Source organism: Caloenas nicobarica, chromosome 10 (assembly GCF_036013445.1).
Source record: "Caloenas nicobarica isolate bCalNic1 chromosome 10, bCalNic1.hap1, whole genome shotgun sequence".
NCBI classification, from domain to species: Eukaryota; Metazoa; Chordata; class Aves; order Columbiformes; family Columbidae; genus Caloenas; species Caloenas nicobarica.
In genome coordinates this window covers 5,990,173-6,017,947 of record NC_088254.1, presented here as the reverse complement: position 1 = coordinate 6,017,947, position 27,775 = coordinate 5,990,173, and the positions used below count along the sequence as shown (strand labels likewise).

The 27,775-nt window shown below is 38.2% G+C and overlaps 1 protein-coding gene across 3 annotated transcripts in view; it reads left to right on the top strand.

The window, feature by feature from the left end:
- The window catches only part of TLN2 (talin 2), a 170,296-nt gene that overhangs the window by 49,887 nt on the left and 92,634 nt on the right, over positions 1 to 27,775 (top strand). For all 3 annotated transcript variants that reach the window (XM_065642225.1, XM_065642226.1, XM_065642224.1), the window contains exons 3-8: positions 18,526 to 18,696; positions 21,446 to 21,543; positions 22,013 to 22,142; positions 23,626 to 23,778; positions 24,695 to 24,837; positions 26,308 to 26,435. In XM_065642225.1, coding sequence (XP_065498297.1) covers positions 18,561 to 18,696; positions 21,446 to 21,543; positions 22,013 to 22,142; positions 23,626 to 23,778; positions 24,695 to 24,837; positions 26,308 to 26,435 — 788 coding nt within the window. In that variant the 5' untranslated portion in view covers positions 18,526 to 18,560. The remainder of the gene's footprint in view (positions 1 to 18,525; positions 18,697 to 21,445; positions 21,544 to 22,012; positions 22,143 to 23,625; positions 23,779 to 24,694; positions 24,838 to 26,307; positions 26,436 to 27,775) is intronic.

Below are 27,775 nucleotides of genomic sequence, written 5' to 3'. Positions count from 1 at the left end.
AACAGTTATGAGATCAGATAAGAATGGATATGGATTTCTATCTAGAAAAATACAGCCCTCCCTGTGTTTTTATTGTATGAAGTTAGGGGGATGATGTTACAACCTATTCTAGGTTTAAATATAGGTTTGGAACTCTGAATTTTCACAACATTAATAGAAGCTTAGGTTTAGGGATTCTGTTGGACTTAGTGTTCCTTTAAGCCAGGATTTGTTTTCAAAACTTGTTTAAACTCTTGAGAGAAAATAAACAGAAAATTTAAGACATGGCTTCAGAACCTTGTGAACAGCCTTCTGTTTCTCAGAGGAGAAGTGCTGGTTCCTGAAAAGGCTCTTTTGCTGGGTGGCAAGTTGAACCTACATCTCCTGACACATATAATTCCATGATTCTGTAGCTACTTGGAGCTGGAGAGGTTTTTACACAGTGATGGAAAGAATGAATCTCCCTGTACAGCTGTCCCCTGTGTTGTTATTTATCCAAGTGTCATCATATTTTCTGTCTTATCTTTCATGGATTTATTTTTGGAAGTGCCTGAAACTCCCTGGGGATGTCAGCAGTAAAAACGAAAGTTTTGGCACAGGAGTAAGGGCTGGAAACACCCTAGAAAGAATATAACAATGAAAACTAAATCAAATTGACTGTGTGATATTGTCTGCAGAAATTAATACTGAACTCTCCACTGAAACTGGGAAATGAGAAACATGAATTATATGAGTGGAAAAGAGCCTTTTCTTTTAGGTCTTTAAAATAAGTTGCTGTAAAGTCATTTTGTTGTAATTTTTTCCCTTAAGGATGTGGTATGAGAAAGAAGGTAATTTCAGACTGTATGTTTAGAATCATTGGTGAATCTGTGAAATTTCCAACTAGGAAATCTCATTGCCTCTCTTATTGTAGCCTGCCTGAGGATAAGATGTTTTTTCATGGGTGATTTGTTTGCAGGCAGAAACCATACAGGGAGAATAAGTCAGTGTCTGTCCCTGATTTGCAGCTCAGTTGCTTGAATTGCAGGACCCCTTCAAACACTTCTGGCTATCCGTGCTTAATACATTACTCTGCCGCCTAAATAGCCATTAAGTAAAAAAATCTTCAGCCTTGTAGAGGGCTACTGGATGAGCGTGTCCTCGGTAGCCAAAACGCTCACTTTGAAAGGCAGATCACAGCTGAAACAGGTGGAAGGCCTATCTGGGATCTCATGTCTTTAGGTAGGAAATGGGATCTGTAGTTGTAAACTGGATCTCAGTTGGTTTCCCATTTGCTGCTGGCTATAATCCAGAGCAGTAGTGGCAATGACGGATCATTTTTCCCACCTGCACTTGGAAAACCAGCTCATCTCCTTTTTATGAAGTAACTTTTTTTTTTTTTGAATTGCCTCCTGGTCTTTTTGTGTACATTGCAGAGGGTGGTGGCTTAAATATTTTAGGAGGCTCTATGTAGTGCAGAATATTGGAAGGAAATAGGAGTTACATGTTGATTCCTTTGTGGTCCTGCTTGACCTATGAATTTCCCCTGTTAAACTGCATTCTACATTGATGCTGTTGACCATCAGCTGAGGCGGAGAAGATGCTGGTAGATAATTTTATTCTGACTTAAGAAACTGAGTTTTCTGGAGGACTGATTTCTGTGGAGAATGCACTCAGTAATCTTCTTCTTCCTAGTGCATTTTAAATGACAGTGCTAGCTGGAGTTCAATGCATTTTGTCGTTGTTATGAATTCATACTTAGGCTAGTATTTGTGACATGTCTAACATCCTGTCTTTTTAAGTTGTCTGTGTACAAGTGTGTGTGTGTTCACACACACCTGTTCATATATATGTCTATGTAGGTATAAAATGAGTGTGTTCTTCCATATATAGTACATATCTAGTATACTACTGCTTTGCATAATGCATTTTAAGACATGAGAGCTAATAGTTATGACACACAAGAATCATTCAGTGGTTTAGGTACCTCCTGAAATAGGCTTCGTTAAGAAAAATAATGGAATATCTGAGGCTCAACCAATTGAAGCCTGCCAAGTTGACTTGAAGCTTTTCAGTAAGATCACTGCCAGAGTCTAAGCACCTTTGATGTAGGAGGAGGTTTGTCCTTAGATTAGCACACAGTTGGCAGAGTGCTAGGCTAAGTATAATCTAATTGACATGTAATGTTTGTGCACCATGTTACACCTTGATACTAGTTCAGCAGTTCTTTTATGGTTTCTTCCTTCTGTCTCTGTTGTAGGAGTAGCAGCTGCTTTGTGCTTAGATCCCGGTCTCTTCAGAGACTTAAGTTTTTCTTAAGCTTAAACGTGTTCAGAAATTTTCATGAGGATTACACCAATTTGTAATTTCCTCCCTTCCTTTCCAGTAGCTATGAGCTTTTAACCTTGGGGTTATCGAATATTATTGAAGCTGGAGTGAACTCTGCAATGCTTTCTTGAAATGTTCACTCTAATGTGCGTTAGCTTTCTTGTGTTTCTGTCTGTGTGTTCATCTGTTTTGTGGCTGTGTCAGTGATGTTAATTTGACAGGTGCAAGCATGCTGTCCTTGCTCAGCTTTTCTTTTTCATTAGTCTGGGTGATTCTGGTAGTAACTGAGCCTTCTGCAGTCAATTGCTATAGGTATTGTTCTTTCCTCAGTTACCCTTTTTTTCCTCTTTACCCGCTACATGTTTTACACCAAGTTCTTTTTGACTGGCTATTTTCTTTTTTCTGTTAACAAAGTGTTCCTATTTTAAAAAATTTAGTAATCAAAAAGCACAGAGAAGCTCCATGTCTGTACCAGAAACCTGATGTTTAAAAAAAGTCATTACAACTAGCATTCACCCTTTGAAATAGCATGAAATGGTTAATTATTAGCTCTGATTTTCATCCTGTTCTGCCGCCTCTGTTCAGTTGCTAACATGGGTACATGAAAGGAGCATATGCTAAGCCAGTTCAAGCTTGCTGCAATACAATCTGCAAATCCATTGGTATTCTAGATATTGTAAACTGTGATTGGTAACTGCATTCATAGTAAATATCAAGTAGGTGATGGAGGTTGGAAGAGCTTTTTTTAGTAGCTATTTAAATGACTTGGAAGGAGATTGCATGATCTGCTGTTTTTTGATTTGACATGTTTTATGAATGCATCATTTGAGTTGTGGACTGTGCATAAACAGTTGCAAATACTTCCCCAGCATCTGCCAGGATGTGATGAAATTATCACAGTTCTATGTCACCACCTTTCTAGTGAGGGGTGCATGTTGGATTAGTATTGCTGTATCTGCTGACATGCACGTTTTTGGTAGATTTTTACTATTTTTCTGTAAATTTTCTCTCTATGACATGGAAATTAATAAAATGATGATTTATACAGAAATTACGTTAATCACATACTGATTCCAAATTGTGATTGCTTGTAAGCAAGAGGTAGGAACATAACTGAATTAATGTTAATTTAGATTCAGGTAGTGATTTGCTTTGTTTTGAATTCTCCAATAAAAAAAAATACTAGGTGGAAAGAAAAGTGTGCTAAAGTATTAATTGTAGTGAACTACATGATGCTAATCAGAAAAAAGCTGTTAAGCTCTTTGATTTAATATTCTTATTTCTTTTGTGTACCTGGGGCTTTTTTTGAAACCTGATTTAGTCTGATTTCTGTGGGTAAGAGTAATAGTTCAAGTTTTGGAAATCACTTCGTATTCACGGTTGTTATAATGTATCTTAAGTGTCCAGTGTGTTGGCTTTTAACATCCCACACTTTGTTTCGAGAATCAGCTCAGCAACCTGAGAGGTAGCTGCAATAGGTACAGCTATCTGATGTAAATGTTGAAAAAATGTCATTAGTGAATTTTTCTGGTGGATTTGCTTGACCATTTGATCCCCGACAACCTGACTCTTCATGGAACGTCCAACAAGTGGTATTGAAAGATGCAGAGAGGAATGGCATATAATGGTTTACATTGTTCACTTGATGTCTTTCCAACATTGGTTTTGCAAGTGTCTCTTTCACCAGTCCTTTCCAGTGAGTTGTCATGTACATTTTTTTTCTAAAAACTCAATGGTATGACTCCTATCTGAGGCCTCTTCAATTACATTTTGTGCAGAAAAAAGTTGCATTGGGTTGAGTCAGTAGGATCACTGTTCTTGTCCGATTGTTTTTGCAGGGAGAAATTCATGTTAAAAATTACAACACTGGTAACTCTCTGTGTAAGTGTTCCCTCTGTTTCAAGGAAAGATGTCCATGATGGTGGCAGAGTTCTGGTCACACAACAATGTCTGATAGTTGTTGGAAAAGCAACGATAATACTCATTGTTAGTCACAGTAAGAGGTGCCTAAATATTAAAGCAAAAATAGACTGTAAAATGTTACATATACAGGTCAGAAGTCTTAATCTGAAGTATTAGAAACATTAGTAATTAAGTCCTTTTATGGTTGATCATACCATATAGATTGTTATATGCTTAGTAATACTATCTGATTCTTAATTATGATTTTATTTAATCCAGTATTAGCATGTAGTAGCTTCTTGAATAACCATGTATTTACCTCAGAGTAAACCCTAAGATCTTGTCTTTACTGCACACACTTAACCTATTCTTTAGTTTCTACTAACTGGCTTTTCACAGTGTGCTGCTTTGAGAACAGGCTTCTTTTCTTTTGGACTGATGTTTTATTATTGTAACTGTAATAAGTATCTGACCTGTACAAAAGGCACTTAATGGCAGGGCTTAACAAGAAGACAGGAAGCATCAGTATCTGATCCTGTTTCATATTTATACAGATGCGGTGTATTATGGAAGTCAGTATTAGGTTATATGCTGAGTTCTGGAGTTACATCCTGATGGGAAAGTCAGACAACACTCAGTGTCCCATTAGTTACCTTTTTTTTTTTTAATCACTGTCTTAAGGCAAAAGACACTATGGAGATGGATGTCTACTATGACTGTGATTTTGCTATCATTTGTATTCCTGAAGCTTAGTAGATTCGGAAGGTTTAAATAAAAATGGTAGCTCGAGCACTTGGATTTATATTGAACCATACAGTTCTAAAGTGCATTTTGTCTTTCTGTATATGGCTGTTTAACATAGAATGCATTTTAGTGTACTCAATGTACTTGAACAGAGGAAATCTGAGTTAGCTTGCCTGGAGAGTAGCTGTAACGTTCTGACTGGGACCTGCTTTGCTATGCTTTGCTTAATATGAATGACAGTCAGTCTCTAAACTGTCAGCTTAAATTTGCACTAAATGACTGAGCTGTTTACCAAGCATCCTGCTTTCTAAATAGGCTTGCAAGAAATAACAGTTTTCCAAGTCAGGAATCCCTTTGTCTTCATCATCAATTTGTGAAGATTCTGGATGAGCAGATGAAGCTCATCGTGGAGATGTGGTTTGGTTGTCAGCATGTAATCCTTCTTCAAGTTCTGAGCTTACTTAAATAGGTGGAATATTAACTTACTAGACTGCAGTTGCATTCATTCAAATAACATTTTATAAATGTTTACTTTTTTCCTGACTCACTTCCTATTTTGGTGAACTGTTTTAAATGATTGTATTAACTGATTGTGGGGATAAATGGATCAAAGCCTACTGAAAGCAATTTCAGTGCCTGTTAAGATCACCATTTCAGATCAAATCAATGAGAGCGGAGAACTATTCCACATAAACCACATCACAGAAATGGCAAAAAATAATTTTACTTGAGCCTCGCTAATTGTTCTCTGTAGCAAACCTGTTTCTGAAAACTTGTCTATCCCATCTAATTCTGGATGATGATTCTTATCAAAATGATCAATATGGATTTATTTCAGTAGCTAAGTGGATTTTATTTTGTTCAGTAGCTCAGCTTCCATAATGGATAAAGAAGGTTGTTAATAAAGTTTTTAAGAAACTCGAGCAGACCCTTTGTTGCCTTCATGTTCCCTAAGCAGCTAATCAAGTGAAGTGTGTATGGAGTAGCTGTTGACGACCACTGTCTTTGAAGAAAATGATCAAAACATTCCAGAGTGGCACCAGGTGATGTTCAGGAAGGTGGGAGGAAAACAGCAGAATAATTCTCACATGATTTACCATGACAGTTTTATCTGGAAATTAGCAATACTCTTTCTGTACCTGAAGAAGCAGATTCTTTGATTTTATTTTGAATGGGCAGAGCAAATTACTGTACAAAGCTCATAATGTATTCTAAACTCTGCCTATACTTGTCACTTAAAAAAAAATATATATATGAGGAAATGCAGAGTAATATTTAGACCACAAAAGGTGAACTCAAGAGACCATATTCTAGCCGTGTCGTTTAATGACTAAATTAACAACTCCGAGTGGTTTATTACATCCTGCTTTGGGGTGGTTGACAAGAATTGCAGACATAGTTCAGAACTTCACTGGTGGTTTGGAATTAATTCAGTGGAAAAAAACCAAAACCAAAACATTGAAGTGAGTGTGCTCAGAGGTTGTAAACCTAGGCATAAATAAAGGCTTAGAAATTGTCCTTCAAAACATATAATTTCAGCAATTGAAAATAATGTGAATATGCAGAACTGTGCAAGCCTGGAATTAACATCCCACTTGATAGTTCAAGCTATTACTATTGTTAGTGTGATTTAGAATCTGTGGGTGAAATGCTTCAAATATTCAAATCTGCTTTGGAAAATCAGTTTTGTATGAGCTTAACTCTTCCACAGAAAAGTATTTGTAATCTTCATTTATTCTTTTTATCCTTAAATGTATTAGAAGCCGTCCATATATCCCACTGTAAGCAAGTTGAAGCTCTTGTGATGTACCTAAATTAACGTTACAAGCAGCTCTCCTTGGTTTAAAAAAATTAAAGCAAAAACCACCTCCAATAACAAACTCTTCAAAATAAAAAACCAAAACAAATCACACCCCCACAAAAAACCACCACCACCAAAAAACCATCAAACCCCAAACAAACAAAAAAATACCTGCCCAAACAAACATGTTCTGTATCTCAGATACTTTTAAAGTTATACTCCTAGCATCTGTGAACATCTTTATTACCATTTTCCCTAGTATTCTCTTAAAAGAGCTCATCTCTACAACAGAAACACTTCATTTGGAGAGGAACCTAGCAAAAGGATGTCGATTCACTTCTGATTACTACAGAAACTAGTGGTGTTTGATTTCGGCTTTCTCCAGCAGTGTTCTTGGAACATAAGAACAAAAGCCTGGAAGTCATGTTCAGAGAGTTCAGTCATTGCCATCTTGGAGGCTCCTACTCCTGAGGCTGATGACTTCTGTGCTTCTATGGTACCACTAGAACCAGTCAAGCTCTTTGCTTCTGTTATCTAAAAGCTGTTCTAGCTGTTTGGAACAATGATGTTCCTCCTGAAGTCACTTGTAATTCATACTCCCTTTTGAAGATACGTTCAAGCAAGCTAGCTTTCAAATATGCCTTTTGACTTAAAAAGCAGAGTGTAATTGAATTGCTAATGAGCTGACTGTCCTTTAAACAACTCTTAATTAGACTCAATTAATTTAGCCTCTTACATAATTCTGCTTGAGGGTACTTCCTTGCTGGGTTCTTAGCAAAATAGATGCTGTTCCTCTACAACTGTAATGTGTGAACTGAGAATGGCATGATTAATGCTCAGTAATGATTGAAAAGCAACTGTGAAATTAGGCTTTTAAAGATTGCTCTGGTTCACCTTCATGTTACTGTTTTTCAAGTGAGTTGTTTATAAGATTCAGTATTGCATGCTATAGATAAATGCTTTGAATTTTTCCTGAGATTTTTGAAGGTTTTAACTGTAAACTTGCTTATCAGGATGTGTGGGTGTCTGTATACAGGTATTGTGGTTGGGCAGGGCTTTTTTTGGAGCAGCAGGGCATATAAGAGGTCATGCATTTTAATTGTCTGTGCACATTTACAAACAGAATAAACAATATTTTTTGCTGTACAGTGTTAAGCTCCTTGTATTGTAACTGATGGAAGGAAGGATTATACTTTTTGTGCTTGCTTGTTCAAGCTTCAAGAGTTCCGACTAGCCACCCCAGGCAGCATGTGGTGCCTGAGGTTGTTGGGCTACTTTTGGACTCCCCTAAGCCAATATCTTTGTGCTCATTGCCCATTTAGAAAACCGACTTTTAGTCTATTGGCTTACTGCTCCTGCCTTTATCTTTGAGCTAATTAAAGGAACACCGAGATTCTCCATCCCCTCCACCTTTTGGTCACTGGAAGAGTGCATACTGCGCTCTTCTAAACTTACTGACAAGATACAACCTCCAGTCCAGTGTTTTCAAGATGATATTAGGACATCAGTAATAGCTGTCCCTGAAGCACCTTTCTATACTGTTCTCAGTGGAACGGCAAAGCAGCTGACCAGTGATGACATCTTGAGTTTCTTGTCCATCAGGGAGTTGATGATGAAGGCCTTGCTATGACACACAGACATAAGTTTCAGGCATACAACCCACAGATGATTGGCTCCTATACAATATTCTAGTGAAGAATCAGCCCAGTTTTCTAGGAAAGAATATTAACAGCACCCCTTAAGCACCTTTGAGATCATTGTGGTATAAATGGGTTATAAACTGACAGCAACTGAGCACTAAAGGGAGGATGATCTTCCTTGGAAAGAAGCAATGTGACCTTTTACGTGATAAGCATATGAGATGCCAACAGCAGAAATGACCAATTAGTTTAAGTGCCATTGTGAGTTTGTAGTAAAATGTGTGCTATTATTCTCCATGCCTGTGCAGTCATCTGCCTGCTTGCCTACCTGTGGTTCCATCATCCTTGATTTTGAAGGAAGATACTTTCATTTGCATTCATAATTTTGCAAATATCAAATGTAGCTATGAGTACAACTGGATTCGTGTTTTTGAGTGCCTGTTGCTTAAGGAGATCTTACCAGGCACCAGTCCACTAAACAAGTATTTGGTATGTTGCGATAGAATTAGATGTTCAGCTGTCATGAGCAACAAAAAATGTGTCCTCTTTTGCTGGTGCCCTGTGTCAGCAAGTGGGTGGTGGGAGTTCTGAAAAGAATAGAGAACTTTTGTCCCACTGGATTTTCTTACTGAGTTAATCTGGTGTAAGAGTACATAGCTTTGCCTATACCAGCGTATACACATGCAGGCTTTTAGACTGTGACAGTCTCACGACCTAGATTTGTGTTTGCCCAAGCCTGAATGAACTAGTTAAGTATCATCTCTGGGGAGACAGACCTCTACTAAATCATAGCAGAGCTTTTATTTTAACCACAGCACTGGCAGTAGTGACTTTCCTTTAACTGAGTGGCAAAGTCCATATTTGATAGTATCAGTGTGAAAAGGAAGGCAAAGAACTGTTTATATGCTCATAGCATTAAGCAGTGACAATATTAAGCTGAGATTCTGCATTCTATTTTCTTAGCAGTGTGGTTCAAAATATCAAGATATCATAGCTCCATCAGCTGTCAGACACCACAGACATCAGGGTAGGAATGGTACAAATTAAGCCAGGTAGGTATGTGGATGATCAGAGAGGTCAGTGTTCACTGGTCTCTCCTCTAAATCTCATTTCTCTCATGCATCTGGTAAGCCATTCTTCTGCTGTTCTGATTTATCTTTTAGCTTGATGGTAGTTGATTCCTGTTGGAATTACATGATGCAAACTGTCACGATTTAGAGCAGGGCAGCAATAAACCAGGACACAAACTTCTGTCCTTGTCAATATTCAAGCACATAACCTTTTACCCTGGATTACATGTCTCTTGAGAGTCTTTGTAAAATGCTTCTTGAGAGAACCCTGCTCCCCCTTGCCTTAGTCTCTTTGTACATTACCTGATGAGGTAGTTGTAACACCAGTGCTACTTTCCCAGTCTAGCAGAGCTGGGCTCGTAGCAACTGTTTAGTTTCTTGGGCAATCTTTTGTGGAATTTCTGTAATTGTCATTATGCTGATTAATCTGAGCAAGATATTGTCGGACAGAGACATGTTCTATACATTACCTGAGACTCACATCTATAGTATTGATTTGACCTGTAAACTTTTAAAGTAGCAGAGGGTTGGATCCCCTGTTGATTTAGTACTTGCTTAATGAGCCTGACAAAGATCCTGTAAGCTGTCTAACTAGGGCAAGTCTGAACTTGATCAGGATGGATGTCACCCATCTCCATGCTTTTAACACAGATTCACAAACAGCAGACAACTCATTGTGTACTGCTGTAGAAGGTTTTTTAAGGAGCTGGTTGGGAAAGCCATTTGCTGGAGCAGCAGGCAAGTTTACCAGCAACCAAAGGATCCTCAGATTCCTGGTGGTACTGTTTGGTTTCCTGTAGATTCTTCTCACGGTCTAAAAGACTGAGAAGTTTCCCACTAGAGCAGAAGCTTACAGCTTGGGTCACTTGTACGCTTCCTTGCAATTGCCTGCTGAGGTACCTCTCTGAAGGATGGAACAAATAGAACAGGCTCATCTTGACTTCTGGTGTCACTGGAATAAAACTTTGTCCAAGCAAATTGTGATGTGTTAACACTTCCTTTGCTCTATAAATATTTTTCCCAGGAGAAAGATTGTGTACAGTTTTCCTTAAATTTGCTTGAAAATGACTAGGAAGGCTGCTGCTTAGGACTCTGAATGTTTCCATGTGCTCTTTTTGTGCACAGCTAAGAAAGTGTGTACACTGTACAAAGAAGGAAGAAATTATGGAGACTATAGATACCTGTTTCAGTTTTTATTGCTGTTAACAGAAAATACTTTGGCCATGGAGTAGCACAAACAAATAAGTCGTGGTCAATGGGGCAGAGTCTGGTTGGAGGCCTGTATCTAGTGGAGTGCCTCAAGGGTCAGTTCTGGGACCAATACTGTTCAATATATTCATCAATGACTTGGATGAGGGAATTGAGTGTACTATCAGCAAGTTTGCTGATGACACCAAGCTGGGAGGAGTGGCTGACACAGCAGAGGGCTGTGCTGCCATCCAGCGAGATCTGGATAGGCTAGAGAGTTGGGCGGGGAAAAATTTAATGAAATATAACAAGGGAAAATGTAGAGTCTTGCATCTGGGCAGGAACAACCCCAGGTTCCAGTACAGGTTGGGGAATGACCTATAAGAGAGCAGTGTAGGCGAAAGGGACCTGGGGGTCCTGGTGGACAGCAGGATGACCATCAGCCAGCACTGTGCCCTTGTGGCCAAGAAGGCCAGTGGCATCCTGGGGTGTATTAGAAGGGGGGTGGTTAGTAGGTCCAAAGAGGTTCTCCTTCCCCTCTACTCTACCCTGGTGAGACCTCATCTGGAATATTGTGTCCAGTTCTGGGCCCCTCAGTTCAAGAAGGACAGGGAACTGCTGGAGAGAGTCCAGCGCAGGGCCACAAAGATGATGAAGGGAGTGGAGCATCTCCCTTATGAGGAAAGGCTGAGGGAGCTGGATCTCTTTAGCTTGGAGAAGAGGAGACTGAGGGGTGACCTCATTAATGTTTATAAATATATAAAGGGTGGGTGTCACGAGGATGGAGCCAGGCTCTTCTCGGTGACAACCAACAGTAAGACAAGGGGTAATGGGTTCAAGCTGGAACACAGGAGGTTCCACTTAAATTTGAGAAGAAACTTCTTCTCAGTAAGGGTGATGGAACACTGGAACAGGCTGCCCAGGGAGGTTGTGGATTCTCCTTCTCTGGAGACATTCAAAACCCGCCTGGACGCCTTCCTGTGTAACCTCACCTAGGTGTTCCTGCTCTGGCAGGGGGATTGGACTAGATGATCTTTCGAGGTCCCTTCCAATCCCTAACATTCTGTGATTCTGTGAAGTGAAGACACATCAGCAGTGTACATCTATTGCTGTTGTGAAAGTGATTCAGGAAAATTTTGGTGTGTCATCATAAGTTTAAAAAAAAAAATCTGTCAACTTCATTACTGCTAAAAGCCAACTATTTAGCATATTTTAGTGCTACTTCATACTGCAAGTATCTGTAGTTGATGTTTCTAGGAAATCTGGTTTCGTTTTTGTTTTGTTTTCATAGTATTTTGGTGCTGTGTTGCTTAACTAATTGGTAGGCAGACTGAGCCAGCACCTACAGTCAGTGTTGTAAAACTTCAGATCTGGTTGTCCAGTTTTGTTAGCAATGTTATGGACATAATATGGTGGATGGAATTAGACGGTGCATTTTCTGTAAACTACTTTTTAGTAGTTTTCATACAAACTATTCCAGGAAGTACAAGGGATCTGAGCATTTGCCAGGATGGCCAGTCCTTGATGTGTTGCATTTTCTGCATTCAGGAACAATTTTAGGAGGATGGAGGCACTGTCGATGTTAGTCATCTATTAGGAGGCGAAATATAGTGGACTGTGGGGGAACTGGAAGAAATAAATTTCTTGTCCCACTAGTTTGGTTTCCTGTAGTTTATAGTCGTGGTACCAGGGGCCTGAGTAAAGAGCACCTGTAACCATGCAGCATTTATACATGCTTAGAACTGGGTATCCCTTAATCCTGTTACACCACTGGTTTGGCATTACTGAACTGGAGGGGTTATTTTTCACCGATATAGTTCCAGATGCCCGTTTCTAGTTTTATTATTTACTAATTTTTACACTACAGCATAGTTACTCCAGCAGCTGTGGTATGTTGGTATTGCCCCAGTTCTAGTGCTAGGCTGGCTGTGCCATGCAGTACAGAACGCTGTGCTTCTGCTGAACAGAGCACAGGGCCATGAATCAGTCTTGAATGTTTGTATGAAAAGCAGATTTCCTGCTGTGATTGTGCAGTGTTATATTGATCTCCCACAATAGAACACAGCTGGGCTATATGGAAGAAGGAAGTTGGGAGGGTAAATCCATGCAAAAGCTATTCGCTTCTTACTGTGGTAGCACAGATAGTAGCAGAAATCATTGTGAGGATTGATGAAGGAAGAGGTGCTGTAGGATGTGAGGAAATGAGTAAGCTACTCAGCTCTGGGAGTCCTGCTAGATGTTGGATAGTTCTGTTCTGCTGCTCTCAAATGACACTAGGAGGAAAGGCCATTTTAAATGACTTTCCAGTTGAAATTAAGTGTAGGTATGCTTTGACATCAACTTTCTTCCTGTTATTTTGGGGACATTTCTCAAACAAAAATATTTATGTTTCTCTTTGATTTATTGTTTTGTGACTTGCTGTCCATAGCTACCTTTGTTTTCTGGCTTGTTTTGTATGAAAAATAAATTAATAGAAAAGTATTTTACAAATACATTACGTTTCAGGGAAAATAGAATGTTCAGATCTATAAATATTTATAACTATTACAGCAAATAATGGTGTTGCATTTTTTTGGTGTTTTGTGTGGTTGTTTATTTTTTCTTTTTTGTATTTAATGTCCAAACTGTTTCACTGACAATACCCACCTTACACGAGATGAAGAGATGTTTAATTATGTAAATATGGGTCCATAGAATTTCAGAAAATTTCTTTTAACGAAGAGAGGTTGTTAGAGAAAAATAGTTTAACTGTTCATTGAGTATGTATCTGCTTCTAAGTCCACACTTAGAGTAATGTAACAGTAACAGTATCCTAGCTCTAGCCATTGTGAGAATGTCTCTGCAGGGAACTTTTGGGAAGGATACAGTAACTTCAGCTGAGAATTGAAGTTCAGGCTGTGCAAATGGAAAAGTAGGTGCCTGCTGCAAGCTTGATCCTCCCGAGGTACAGTGGCCAGAGGCCATGGTGACCCAGATGGGACAGTCACCATTTCTTACCACATGTTAGTCCCGCTCCTCTGCTGGAGAGTCCTGCTGCCTTGGATGTTTTGGCAAATCATATGTATGATTTCTTCATAACCTAGTTCTGTCAAAAAGAAAAGGAAAGGTTCTTCTAAAACACAGTGGCCAAAACACACACACAAGCGTCAGAATTGGTTGAGAAAGTGATGATGCAAACAGAAACATTGGCAGCTGTGAGAGGGACAGCTAAGTGGGATCTAATTGCCACTGTGGTTACGGCAGTGCTGAACTGCAGACAGAATGGCAGGCGTTCCTCCAGCTTGAAGTTACTTTACTCTAAACAATCTTAATATTGCCTCATTCTTACGTCTTTTCAACATGTGATAGTATTTTGGGGTTTATATGTTTGAAATATTTTTGCATGTTTGCTTTGTTTGGAAGGTACCTCTGTGGGCACACAGAGGCCTGTTCGCTTTGATTCAACCGCTGGCTAGAATCTTGTTTCATTGGGATTTCCTGGAACATGGGCACTGTGATGATTTTACGTGAGGCCTTGACGAACACACTCTCTGTATTTGCAGGCACTGGGTTCTCACATTTTTCTGTGGGTTTATTAAGAGCTCTGAGCTGCTGCTACCTTTCCCAAACCTGTCAGATCCATAATCCACTACTTCAGTCTCCAGCCTTGCAAACGTAGATTAGTCACAGTCTGATTTAGAAATTACCTACTCAATTACTCACAGAGCATTAGATTTAGTACTAGGCAAACCATTCCTTCCAAAATTCTCTTAATTTCCAGGAACCCTTTGACTTCTGGTCTGCTATTCCAGAGACTCAGTGATATTGGGGAGCAGAAAGAGTCCATTGTCTGCACAGAGAAATATTTAAATGTGGTGTGAATCAACGCATAGAAGATAAAGGGAACATAGAAGATATTTTTAATTTGTTTTTTTTCCTCTGTGATCTCAGCCCTTTTTCTTGACCAAGTTCTTAGTTCTTTTGATTAAAAAACAGGTGTCCTATTTTGACTGTTACCTAGGAGATGGAAACTGCCTGTCCCAGTTATCACTGAAAGCCAAGTGGGGAGGTTTGGAGCCTGAAGGTAATTTGGAGGAGGCATATGAAAACCTTTCTCTGAAGTTTGAGAACACTGTTGGAGGAAGCTGATAACTCGTGGGCTCTTTTCATAAGATCTTTTTTGAATAAAGCATCCTTTGATTTCTCTAAAACCAAGAGCACTGAGTTGGAGGAGAGCAGACCACTGATGTGTTTAGGTCCTTCCTTCCTTAAGGAGTTGAATTTGACCTTGGAGAAAAGGAGAGAGGTGTTGGGAGGGCACAGGAACAGGTACCCTACTTGTAAAATTGCCTTGTCTATTAATGTAGGGCAGGGGAAAAAAGTTATTTTGCAGAGCAGAAGACCTAGGTTGAAAACTTGAGTGGGTGGGGGGAGCCACCCAAAACGTAGAAGAAGTGAAAAGAAAAAAACGGAGCAGCTTCCCTATGGATGTTGTGGACTCCATTTCAATGGAGCTTCATCAGAACAGGTTAGATGAGCCTCTGGCAGAGACAACAAAGGGATGCATCATTTTGCAATGCAAGGCTCTAGGCTAGGCTGCCTCTTGAGGTTCCTTCCAACACACATTTTTATGGTTTTTGTGGAGCATGATGACAAAGTGAAAATATTAACAAGCTGAGAAACTATTTAATGTATTTTAAAATAACTCTCTTTTTAATATGAATTTTAAGAAATAGGGCCTCTGTTTTTAAGTTTATCAAGTGTGTGACACAATGCTGTACTGGCTTAAACTGCTTTCAAGTTCTGACTTACTCCGTTTCAGATCTCACAGTTTTATCTGAATGCTCTGGTTTGCAAAATTTATACTAACCTAGTAAAAGCAGCAGTACAGACTGCAAAATCACAATAATTTTACCAGAATATTTTAATTTACTTTTTATTTTCTCACTTAAGCTTTCATGGTCAGTTTTCCACATTTGGCTTTTTCTTGCCCCTTTTTCTCCATTCTTAAAGGGAAATCAGACACTGGACTGAATTTGGATGTTCCTTGATGTATGTTAGTGTCCTTTTTAAAAATCCATTTTTGAGTGTTACATATAAAAGGGTAAACTTTGTTTGCAAGTAACTGTATCTATTTTCATGCCACAATCTTATGACACATCACCTTAAAAGAAAATATTATTTTCTGAAATATTAGAGCATTCAGCTATACATGGGAAGCGTAATATTACATCACCATAACTTGCATGAGACCCAGTACTGTCATTGCTGGGAATACAGGATTTCTATGGCATGAAACTTCAGGTGCTAATTTATGACTATTCAGTCACATGTCTAGTATTCTGTACCCAAAAGCCATCAATCATTTCATTAGCCAGCAAGATTTTTCAGGTAGGTCCTATTTTCTTCCTTAAAAGGAGGAGTTTAGTTCGATCTTTCAGAAGGTGCTACAATGTGCCTGTGCAACTGTATTGTATTCATTTTGCTTTAGTGTCAGAGAATGCAGATTTAGTCTTCTGTATTACTCCTTTATATGTTAGCAGAAGAGAGGAGACCTCTTTTAATGCATCTACTCAAGTTTGTGTGTGGTTTGTTGTTGTGTTGCTTGGTTGTTGTTGTTGTTTGTGTCCCGTCCCCCCCCCCGCCCCGAGAATTATTGAATGTGCTTGCTTTATTTCTGGGTGACTGTTTCCCTTTAACCAAAGTCATTCATACCAAGTGTTAAGACTGCAGCTCACTCACAGGAAAGTTGCTAGGAGAAGATCAGTATCCATTTTGCTTTCTAATAGACAAGATAATCAGAGGAAGTCTGAAGATGTGATGTGTGTGGCTTGCAAGTCTTACCTTCAGGTGCAATAGAAAGCAAAGAGGAGAGAGAGGAAAGCTTTTTCTAGAACTTACCTGCTCACTGGTGTCACTTTGTCATTTCCTCTTTTTAAGAGGAGTAGAATATAGGTAAGAGAGATTGTTCAGAGGGTTGTGTTATAATGATCCCGCTCTAATGGAGCTGGAACTGTGGCTCATGCCCTTGCCTCACTGGAAGCTGACAGCCCAGGCTTCAGAGGGCACCTGTGCGTCAGAACTGCCTTCCGAGCAGCTGGCTCTGACAGTTTTCCCAGCTGATCTGTCTCTTTTCCAGCTGTTCAGCATGCCACTCTTTTCAACAGTGCACATAAGCACACATGAACATAATAATTCTTCTTGGGACCATTCTGGATGGTGAAAACCTGTTCCAATCTGTGGTTTCATGAGATATTTTTGGTTTTGTAATGCTCTGAGGTTTACTTATGTATAAATGAAGTTTATGCTAAACAGAACCCAGTTATGGTGAATCTCTAGGCAAATACTACGGAGATTAATTTTTTGACTTGCAATTATTTTGTGCTGCTGCTATACTGAACAATTACTTCTGAAACGTGAAGACCTGTTGGATGAGGTTTAGGAACTATTATTAATAGTATTTGGTAGTAGGGAGAGATCTTAATCAATTTATTAATACCAGACCTCTGCCTAGAATTATTAGTTTAAAACACAGATTGTATTGTTATCAGACACTGATAGATTAGGAAAGCACTGAGGCATGTACATTAATGTTTCTGGTATGTTTTTTCACTCATTCACCCCTTTTCATTTATCAGATAGTCTTATCCTATCTAGAATTTCATACTGGTAGTGAGTGGTCTTGGAAGTATTAAAAAATCTGAAGCAGAATGATGTTTACTTTGGAGAGGCAGATGGATGGGCTGCCAGAAAAATATGGGGGAGGATGACATGTTAGAGTCAAAGCTGCTCCTAAATGTTAGTGGTAGAGAAATGATTTGTCTGCTATCTGTGCCTTGGAGGAGGAATGCAATATCTGAGCTCAGTGCATTGGTAAATTGATGAAATGTAAATGGTAGATCCTTCCCGTTCCTTAAAGTGATTTTGCCAAACAGTACTGAGTATCTGGGCTGTAAAAAGATGCACAACTAGGGTTTATATTTTTGTTTAACTACTGCAATTTGTCCTGCTCAGATTATCATCGGTGGCAGTAGTCCACAGAATCTCACATCCTCCTGTTTAAAATAAACATATGTGAATTTATGCAGAAAGGATTTAGGGATTCTAGTGGATTCTAGTAGATTCTGTATTTATGCAGAAAGGACTTGAGGTCTGAAGAGTTCTTGGAGATCACTGTGGAAAGTCTAATTACAGAAGAGTGGTTTGAAGTGTTATGACAGCAAGGGAAGACACTTGAGACAAAACCCAGACTATCTACAAAATGAAACAAAACAAAAAGCATCTGTAGCTTCCTGTTTCTCTAGACAAATGCTGTCAAATTCAGTGATGTTTCTGAAATAGAACTGAAATGAAAAATAGCTCGTTCTTGAAGCTCTGGGTAACTGCAAAACAGGATAAAAACATCTGGCAGATATATGTGGATACTTGAAAAAAAACAAAAACAAAATGAAACCCAAACACAACACAGTGTTGCATACTCTGGAATATTCAGAAAGGAGAGGTTATGTACTAAGAAAATCCTGTTTTCATTTAAGTAATTGTTGTAAGCTGTGAATTACCAGCTAATTGAAATGTAATAAAAAGGTGTCTTGAGAGAAAATAATTTTCTGTCAGTAGTAAATATGTCGACAATATACCCAATAAGTGTATAGTTTACATATGCACCATTTTGACATACCTCAGACAAAGTATCAACCTTTAACTGTACACAAATTTTTGAAAAATCATTTCCAATATACTGAGAGAAATACATGTTTTGGATTGTTCCTAGCTTGATGATGCTAATGAGACTTTATATATTAATAGAACTGCATTTGAATATAATTCTACTGAACTATTTTTTAATTGGAAGGTTGAGTGTATTAAAACATTACATGGAAACTTCTAAGCAATAATGCCATTACTGCTTTTCCAGATACTTCAGCAGAAACTTGCAAGTGACTTGCCACCATGGTAGCTCTTTCCTTGAAGATCTGTGTCCGCCAGTGCAATGTAGTGAAGACGATGCAGTTTGAACCCTCCACTGCAGTGTATGATGCCTGTAGAGTTATTCGTGAACGAGTGCCTGAGGCTCAGACAGGGCAAGGTGAGTTCCTCTATTTGTCCTTAGTAAATCCATTGATTGAACTGAAAATAAACGTAGACCATGTGTTGTTTGTTGTGTGGTTTTTTTGTGTGTTTTTTTTTTTTTTTTAACACTGTTTTGTTCTTCTGTTTATCTCTCTGGTTGCAGGGTTTGGTTTTTTTATTTAGATCATAAGGCTCTGGAGTGCAAACAGATGATTAAGTGATAGAAGGTAGCTGCATTCTTTTTGTTCCTTCGTTTGTGACAGAGGTTTTTCTACAAAGGATACTTTTTTGTGGAACTTTGACTTCTTAAATAAATTGCTTGTTTGCCTGAAAGAGGATTTTTTCCCCACTTGGAAAGCAATTTTTATGGTATCATTTTTTAAAAAAGCAATATTTGTGATAATGCTTTCTAGGAAAATCTGGGCAGATTTATTTTGTGCCTCACCATAGGAAGGGACAACAGAAATTGCAAAAGAATGGCTGAACATCTCCAAAATGTGCAAAGGGAAATGCTTGAAACTAGTTATTGTAATAAGTAAAAGTATCACCATGCTGTGCATGTCATAGTCAGAACGCTGCTCTGTGTTAGTCAAATTTAACTGTCTCTGTACCTATTGAGCAAATTAGGTGAATGCAGGCCATGAAACATGTCTTCATTTGGATGAAAGCTCTGGTTTAAATGTAATCAAAGTTGTTAAAGAAAATTCAGATTCCTCAGAATCCTTTGGTGCTGTACTGTATATAATGCCACTGGAATGTAATTCTTAAAGCAGATTGTTTGAGTTTTATGCACAGCTCTCAATCTTTAGAGCTGTTTTGAAAAGCTTGTCTGAACTGTTAGAAAAACTTAACAGTAATGGACGGTATTACTGTTACTTAGAAATGCTTCTCCTTTGCAAGAGTCCTTAGGAAGCCTAGTTATACAGCTTCAGTTTGCTGTGCATTTCTACCATATTGATCTCTCACGGCAGTTGAGATAGCTGTTGCATTCAGAGAAGCTGAGTAATAAATATCCTGGAACATCACAAACCTCAGAGAAAAGCCTAGGAACTCTCTTTGATTATACAGTAGGGTTTTTCCTTCATATGTGATTGCAGTGCAGTTCTAAACTTCAAACAACTTTATGAAGTTGAGCGATGAATAGAAATGAGGTTACCATAACGAATCCATTTCCCTTCTTTGTAGCTGTGGAAATGTGTTTGCCTGTTCAGAGGACTCGCAGAGGTGCAGTATAGACTGATCAAACTCATTCCTGCGCCACAGAAAATGTAATTGTCCTGCGTTTTGACCGTCAGCCATGCACATTTCACTTCTCCAACAAGCTTGCATGGTGCCACAAAGGTGGCTATGGCGTTAACATGTGAGCTGCACAGCTACTCCGAGTTCATTTACTAGGGTGCGCCCCCCAGAAAGGAGTATCAGAGCAGTCTCCTCTTCCTTGGTAATTCTGTGCTCTCTGCAAGGCGCTTTCTGTGCTTCTAAAGGTCACAACCTATTTATAGGCACAAATCCTAAAAATTTACATAACTGATTTTGTACTGAATTTGTCATAAACATCTCTGTATGTACGGATCACTGGGTTTCAGTGAAATTTTTAATTAGGGTCGGCAGGCTAAATTTTTCTTCTTGTTCAGTTGGTTTCTTCCTTCAAAATTGTGTATCTGTAAGTCGGTAACACTACTATTAATTAAGTGTAAGCTCTTTTATATGCTTGCACAAGTAACAATGTGTTTAATGTAAGTGCTGTTAAATATGAATTGTTGCTATGCATGATATTTAAAGATGAAACATTGTCCAAAAATTTTAGCTAGTTTTACCTGACTTTCTGATCAGAGGGTCTGAACACATGGCTGGAAACAAAGGAGGTACCATCCCTGCCCTGAGCTATTTAACAGGCTGAGTGCACACAGCTGGCCAGCTTAGGTGAAAAACATCTGTTGAACTGTAGAACTGCAGCTAGAGCAGGCTCAGCTGATGAACAGTAGTTTACACTGTTTGTGATAGTGAAGTGCACTCTATCAATTCTTCCTGCAAATATTTGTCAAGAAGAGGTGCTTTGGATGGGCCTTAGGTTGACAGTCGTGGTACTTCATTTTGTATATCTGGAGTTTAGTCTTTGAAGCCTGAGCCTGGCTTTGTTCTTACGTGAAAATGAGAGTTGTAGTTTACATGTGATCCTGAAAGAATCAATTGGCATGTATTTAGCCTGCAACAGATGCAAGTTTTTCCTGAAGTTGTTATTATGGATATAATTCCAGACGCCTTGCATTTTTTTAAATGCCTAAACCTGAGGTGTCTACCAGAAAGATTCCTAAGTACAGCATAAACTCAGCATGTGAGGAATTGAAAACAAAGAATATTTTTATTTAAATAGAACTACTGCTTGAAATAGTACGCTATGGTTAAGCCCAAACTGCTTCTACATTTGGTTAGTCAATTCCAAAGCAGGACCTATAAGCATTTAAAAAAGGTCAGCTTGAAGAGAAATAATTACAAATGTACTACAAATTACACAGTAGATGTGACATGTTCTTGCTTAGTGAAGCTTTTGTTCAAGTCTTCTATAAAGCCTGATACACCCTGCTATTTGCTGCCAAGCTAAATATTTTCTGAAGCACAGAAAAGATTTCTATCCAAGTTCATTAAGAATGGAAGACAAGTTTAATGGAAGCTCAACCTTTAAGCTGAATAACTTTGAATAAAACCACGTTGGCTTTATTAGATTTGATATTTTTCAATGAGTCTCTGTCTCTTCTGTTCCACAGCCTCTGACTATGGGTTGTTCTTGTCAGATGAAGATCCTCGAAAAGGTATATGGCTGGAGGCTGGAAGAACACTGGATTATTATATGCTGAGAAATGGGGTATGGTGCAAGTCTATTGCTTCTTTCATCAATGTGTGTTTAGAAAACTTGTTTCCCAGATAGCAAGAGGAATGTTTAGCATTTGGAGGAATAGGAAGGTCCTGAGTCTACTCCTGAAACTAGCCCACTTCTCTTCCTTGCTGTGCCTCAGTGGTTAGTTAGTCTGGTTGTGGCTGTGAGCCATCCTTTTTAAATGCTAAACTAGTTTTTGCAGCACAAAGGTGCTTTGGTCTATCCTGCCCTGTCCAGGTTTTGGTCTCGCCAGCATGGCAGTTCATTGAAAAATTACATTGGTAAAACTAAAAGTAGTCACTTCTCAAGTTTATGTGAATAAGTTTGCTTACACTATAACAAAGGAAAAATCCAGCTTCGGGGGTGGGGATGGAATCCCAGTTTAAGCACATAAGTTGGTGGGTTGGCTTGTGGTGGCTTCCAAAAACATTTAGAAACAGTAAAGTTTACTTCCTAGGATATACTGGAGTACAAAAAGAAACAGAGACCTCAGAAAATACGTATGTTGGATGGTTCAGTGAAAACAGTCATGGTGGATGATTCTAAAACAGTTGGTGAATTGCTGGTTACCATTTGCAGCAGGATAGGTAAGACTTTGGAACCCATTTCCCTAAAAATTTCATTTTCTGCCATATTTACATATTGTTTCATTGGATGTTATGTCTATTAGTGGCTAGAAATTGGCACATATGTAAAACAAACAAAACCAAAACTGAACAAAACAAAACCAAAAACCAAACACCCCCCCAACTTTGATATCAGTTAACATTTACCAAATACTTTTTTGACATCTGTTGTCTAGGTTTTATGAATGATGGTAGGAGTTAGCTATATCCTTAAACTTCAATATTTAGTAGTTGAAGGCACAAAGTCATCTGACAGTAGAGTTAGATGATTTTACTATTATTATTGTATGTTACCTTTTACATATGTTTTCTTGCTATGTGGTAGAGAATGGGATAAAAGATAAATAGGTGCCATAAAAGGAATACTGTTAACCTTCAAATATACCTAAACTTAGGGCTCTATTTTATCATGATTAAGAATTGATCACAGTACCATATCATTTGTGAAACAACATATAGTAGCCATCGAGAGCAGCTGGTCAAAACGGTGTCATATTGGTTATAGTTTGTCTTTATATTAATCTAAATAGGGACATTTTGGAAAACTAGTCCGTATTTAACTACAAACACGCATCCAACTTGGATTAGTTTAAATAATCTTAAACCCTTGCTTAATTCTCATTTAGAATAATAGTGGCCTTAATTTAATTTAGATTAATTTACTTGGAAAATGAAATAAGCTAAATTTAAATTCATCCATTTTGATTTTGTTTGAGTGTTTCTATGCTGGATTCTAATGTGCTCTAACTAATTTACTTGACAAATGAGTTTGACCTACTTTCATGAATGTGGTCATGTAGGTAAATGTTTAATTTGCTTTCCTGTATAGCATAAGCATGTGTTACCAAACAGAGAAAGAAAACCAAGCAGAATAAAGCAATGAGAGCAACTTAGCCCATATGCTAAATATTGTGAACTGATTTTTGATCCAGTTTCATGTAAAATTCATAGGAGTCTAAAAAAAAATTTTTCTTACATGGTTTCTATTCCTCAGTCTGCTCTGCCACATTTCTTCTACACAAGCTGAAATTACTCAGTTCTTGGGAAGCAATTGTAGGCATCCATGAAAGGAAATTTACAATGGCATGTCAACATTCTGGAATTTATTGCTATTTAAAATTTCATCATGTTTTTAAGCTGGCAGCTTCTGTTGGTAGATAACAAAAAAAGCTCAATATCTTTCTGAAGGTGGCAAATGCAGCATATGATGAAGGGATGATGTATTTGAAGGATAATACTGGATACTGGAGAGATGTCTTGAGTGTGGAAGTTGTAGATTATTCTTAAGATCTCATTCCCCATACAGTTTTAGGATTTCATCTGGAATATCTTTACTATACTTGAAATTAAGATTTGGTGGTTTAATATATGGAAAATAATGTTTCACCTGTCATAAAATGTATTAAATTTTTGTTACATACACCGGATTTCTTTATACTTCCAGGAATAACAAATTATGAGGAATATTCCTTAATCCAGGAAAGCATTGAAGAGAAGAAAGAGGAGAGTACAGGAACGCTTAAGAAAGATAGGACATTGTTGCGTGATGAAAGAAAAATGGAAAAACTGAAGGCAAAGCTTCATACAGATGATGATTGTGAGTAGTGTAATCCAGGATAATTCTTGGATTAATATCTTTCCACAGTATAGTGCAAGAAAACCATACAGGAATGCATTTTGAGATTCTTTAGTGTGTCTCAGATGATCCCAACTTGTGTTTTGCATCTGTTGATATATGATGTTGTCTACTACCGAGTTATTTTAAAATTGGGCAAATGAACTAGTTACTGCCTCTAGCTATGAGAGTTAGCAGATCTTTTGAAGCATGGCATGTTTTTTGATGTGGGTTGTTTTTTTTTTTTTTACTTTTTTGGTGGGAGAGCTGTAACTTAAGTGTGAAGGGTAACTTCTATACTTAGCATTCTCACTTCTTCATTAAAGTTGGATATTTAAATATCGATGCTTGCTGAAAGCCATTAAAAGGTAGTTTGTCTTTGAAGGTATAAATTTTAAGTGTAAATGGGGTTTGCTAAAGAACTAAGACAGTGTTTGATTTGTTTTGTGTATAAAGTCATGAGAACCATTTTTTCTATTTTACATTAAGGCACTGAGATTAACTGAGAGTGGTAGAAAGATGTTTTAAAATTGTATTCAGGGATAAGAGAAGTAAACAAAACAATTGGCTTAGGGGGAGAAACTTGGTAAAATTTTAAGTAGTTTTGCGATGAAGCTTTGAAGGTCTAAATTTATTATTAAAACATTACTATAAGTTGTTTCTTCAACAATATAAATGGTGTCTTATGCTGTAGTAAATTCTTATTTCTCACCAGTGCTGGTCTTAAATTCTCATTTGTAGCAACCTTCAATCCTAACTAGAAACAGAAATGAAAGCAACATTTTCTGCAGTTTCCTGATCCAATGGAAATGCCAATTATCACATGATTTTCACAACAGCTATTAACAGTTGCAACACTATGTATTTAAAAATGTGCATGTCTGTGGTTCTGTTACAGTAAATTGGCTAGATCACAGCCGAACATTTAGAGAACAAGGAGTCGATGAAAATGAAACATTACTGTTGAGACGGAAGTTCTTTTATTCAGACCAAAATGTAGATTCAAGAGATCCTGTTCAACTTAATTTGCTTTATGTTCAGGTACAGTATGTGGGCTAGCAGTACAAGTTCTACCTTGTCTGAAGAAACTTGCGTAGGTTAATTAGAAAATATCTGTTGCTGAAATACTCAGTCTTCTAGAATTCCAGTTCTGGATGTGCTTTGATTTTACTTTCTGCTCTATCCCTCCAAGAACATGTGACAGTACTGAGGCTTTGCTGATTCTTTTTAATGAAATACTTTCAACACAATAATGGACATTCAACCAAAAATCCACTGACTTTCATGCCCTTGTCCTGGTTTCCTTAAAATTCATTAATGTCTTTAGCGTGTTTTTTTTAGTTCTTCTCCCCATTGTCTCCTCTAAGTGATGTTTTCTCTGTAATATAGAATGTCAGGTCAGTCTTGCAACTAGCTTTCTGCTGCTTGTCTCTTTTCTCTTCCACCTGATCAGTGGGAGCGCTGTTTCTGCGCTCCCTTCCCAGTCTTCAGCCCAGCCAGCACATCAGGCTGGCAGGCGTCCTGTTCAAATGGGCTGGATGATGTACCACGGTGGGAGCCCACCTAGGCAGGTTCTACAGTCTGTTACAGGTACTATACATACCTTAGCAAAACTTAGAGTTTTATGCAGAAGATGCTATTTAACTGAAGGTTGCAGTGCAGTTGCCTGTAATGCAATCTCATAAAAACAGTCTTTTAAACTTTTTTTTTAATTTTTGAAGTTAAAAAAAAAAGCTTAATGAAATGTTCATTTTTTATACTTGCAGCTGATTTAAATGGGATTGATCTAAATTAGATTTTTAAACTCTGAGGCAGAAGATAAAGATGGCACTGCTTGTAAGACTGCATTACATTTTTGATGTATTTTAGAAGACTCTATCCAACTGAGCTGTCCTCCTGCCACTTAGATATTTCTTGCAGGCTACTGTTATGGCGGTATGTGTTAATACTGCCTTCACATTGTTTGGTATATGGATAGATGAGCCTTTTCTTTCCAAACCTATAACATCCATCATCTTCTGTGACCACTGAATTTAAACAAAAGGAAGGAAAATGCTGTTTGCCTTCTCCTGTTGCCATTTCTATAATAGTAATCTGATTTTTATTAACTAGTTATGCAGATCATTTTTCCCTGCTATTGCAAGGTGATAAAAGCTTTCACGCGTTTGTATGTACACATACATACATATCTATATATATGTGTGTACGTGCACTTAAGTGTATGTACATATGTGGTACTTTATATATATGTGCAGCAGGAGGTAGGTGTCAGGTCATCATTTTGATGGAAGTTACAATGGTGGTTTCAATAAGTCTCTTTAGATATTCACCAGAAAATAATCCAGCCTGTTGTTTATTTTGTTAGTCATAAACACATCCAGAATGGAATAATAAAGACATTCAGACAGAAAAGTGTGTTGCTGAATTCTTTGTGTTGAAGCTTCCAAGGAATTTCAGAGATGTAATAGTTATTTTGGATGTCCCTGACCTGTCTTTACTTACTTTCTGTAGGCTCGTGATGACATTCTGAACGGTTCCCATCCTGTCTCCTTTGAGAAGGCCTGTGAGTTTGGAGGCTTTCAAGCACAGATCCAGTTCGGACCTCATGTAGAACACAAACACAAACCTGGATTTTTAGAGTAAACACTTCTAACTTCTAAATTTGGGTGACCTCAAGTGTAACTAATGTTGAGTTGCCACAGACTAAATGCATTTTAGTACTCCATGCAGAGGTAATCAGATTGTGTGTTTTCTGTAGTGATCTCCCTGTGAAAGGAACCTTATTACACAAATCTGCAACCTCAACTGATGAGGGTAATTTTGGCAGTGGATTGTTAGGCAGCACAGGGCACCAGCTCCCACCAGGGTGCCATTTAAGTATGCAGCTGGATTCCCCAACCACCTGGTAATGTGGGAGATCTGGGATTTTGTTCTGAGAAGTTTACTGCCAGCATTTAGTAATGCCATGTGTGAATTAAGCATACATCAGCATATATCACAGATGTTTGATTTTCTAGGAAAGTAGATGAATGGAAAGATGCTTTGTCATTTGAATAAAGTTAATATTGCTGTGTGTAGAGGTTAAATTTTCCAAATTTTTTAGTGGAATTAATCAGTTGTTCAGATTCAGCTTCTCATGGCATTGTACAAAAGGAGATCTAGAATTGTGCTCTTTGTTTCAGAGATGGACTAGAGTCCTGCTTACAAGTGACCCATCCTTAAACCTTTATTGTGATGCCTACTTTATTGCTATCAGCAGGGCAAGTTAGTTTGACTGAAATTTTGAGATGTCTTGTTTTTCTACTGATTTTAATTTTTCTGTTTGGTTTGCCTGCACTGGAATTAACTGAGGGCTGGAGTCTCAGGAAAGGAATGCAGGAAGGTTAAAGAAAGCTATTTACTGCACAGCCTATTAAGCCTTCCCTATATACGATGGTCATAGATACCTTAATGGGATGCACAAAACAATGGGTGCATATTTGGTTTCTGTCTTGTTTCCACTGGCTGCGTGCTCAGTGCTGACTCTTACACTTTCTTTGTGAGCCTGAGCCTGGGGTTTACTGTATCACAGGGCATCACTTTAAAATGACAGCTTGCTTTGGAACATGCAATGCTGCAACATGGGTTGTTTGAAACACTTCGCTCCTGAAAGATTTTCCTGAAGTAGCAGTTCAGTTATGCAAACAAACCACGTGAATAAGCATCCTTCAGTTCCAATTAATAAATTACTTTTCTTTGTACTGTATGTTTGTTTGCTGCTGATGGGCTCACGAACCTTTCCTAATAGAGCTACTGATGTCTCCAAGAATTATGGAGACCCTACGTAATAGCTTCAGTGTGCTCTTAGTTCTTATTCCCTACAATTGTGACCAGTTATGCAACAATCTTCCTCTGGGACTTGTCTATTGTCTGCTTATTCTTCCCTTCTCTCTCCACTCACTCAAGAATATTCCTGCAGCAAACCATTAGGGTATTACTT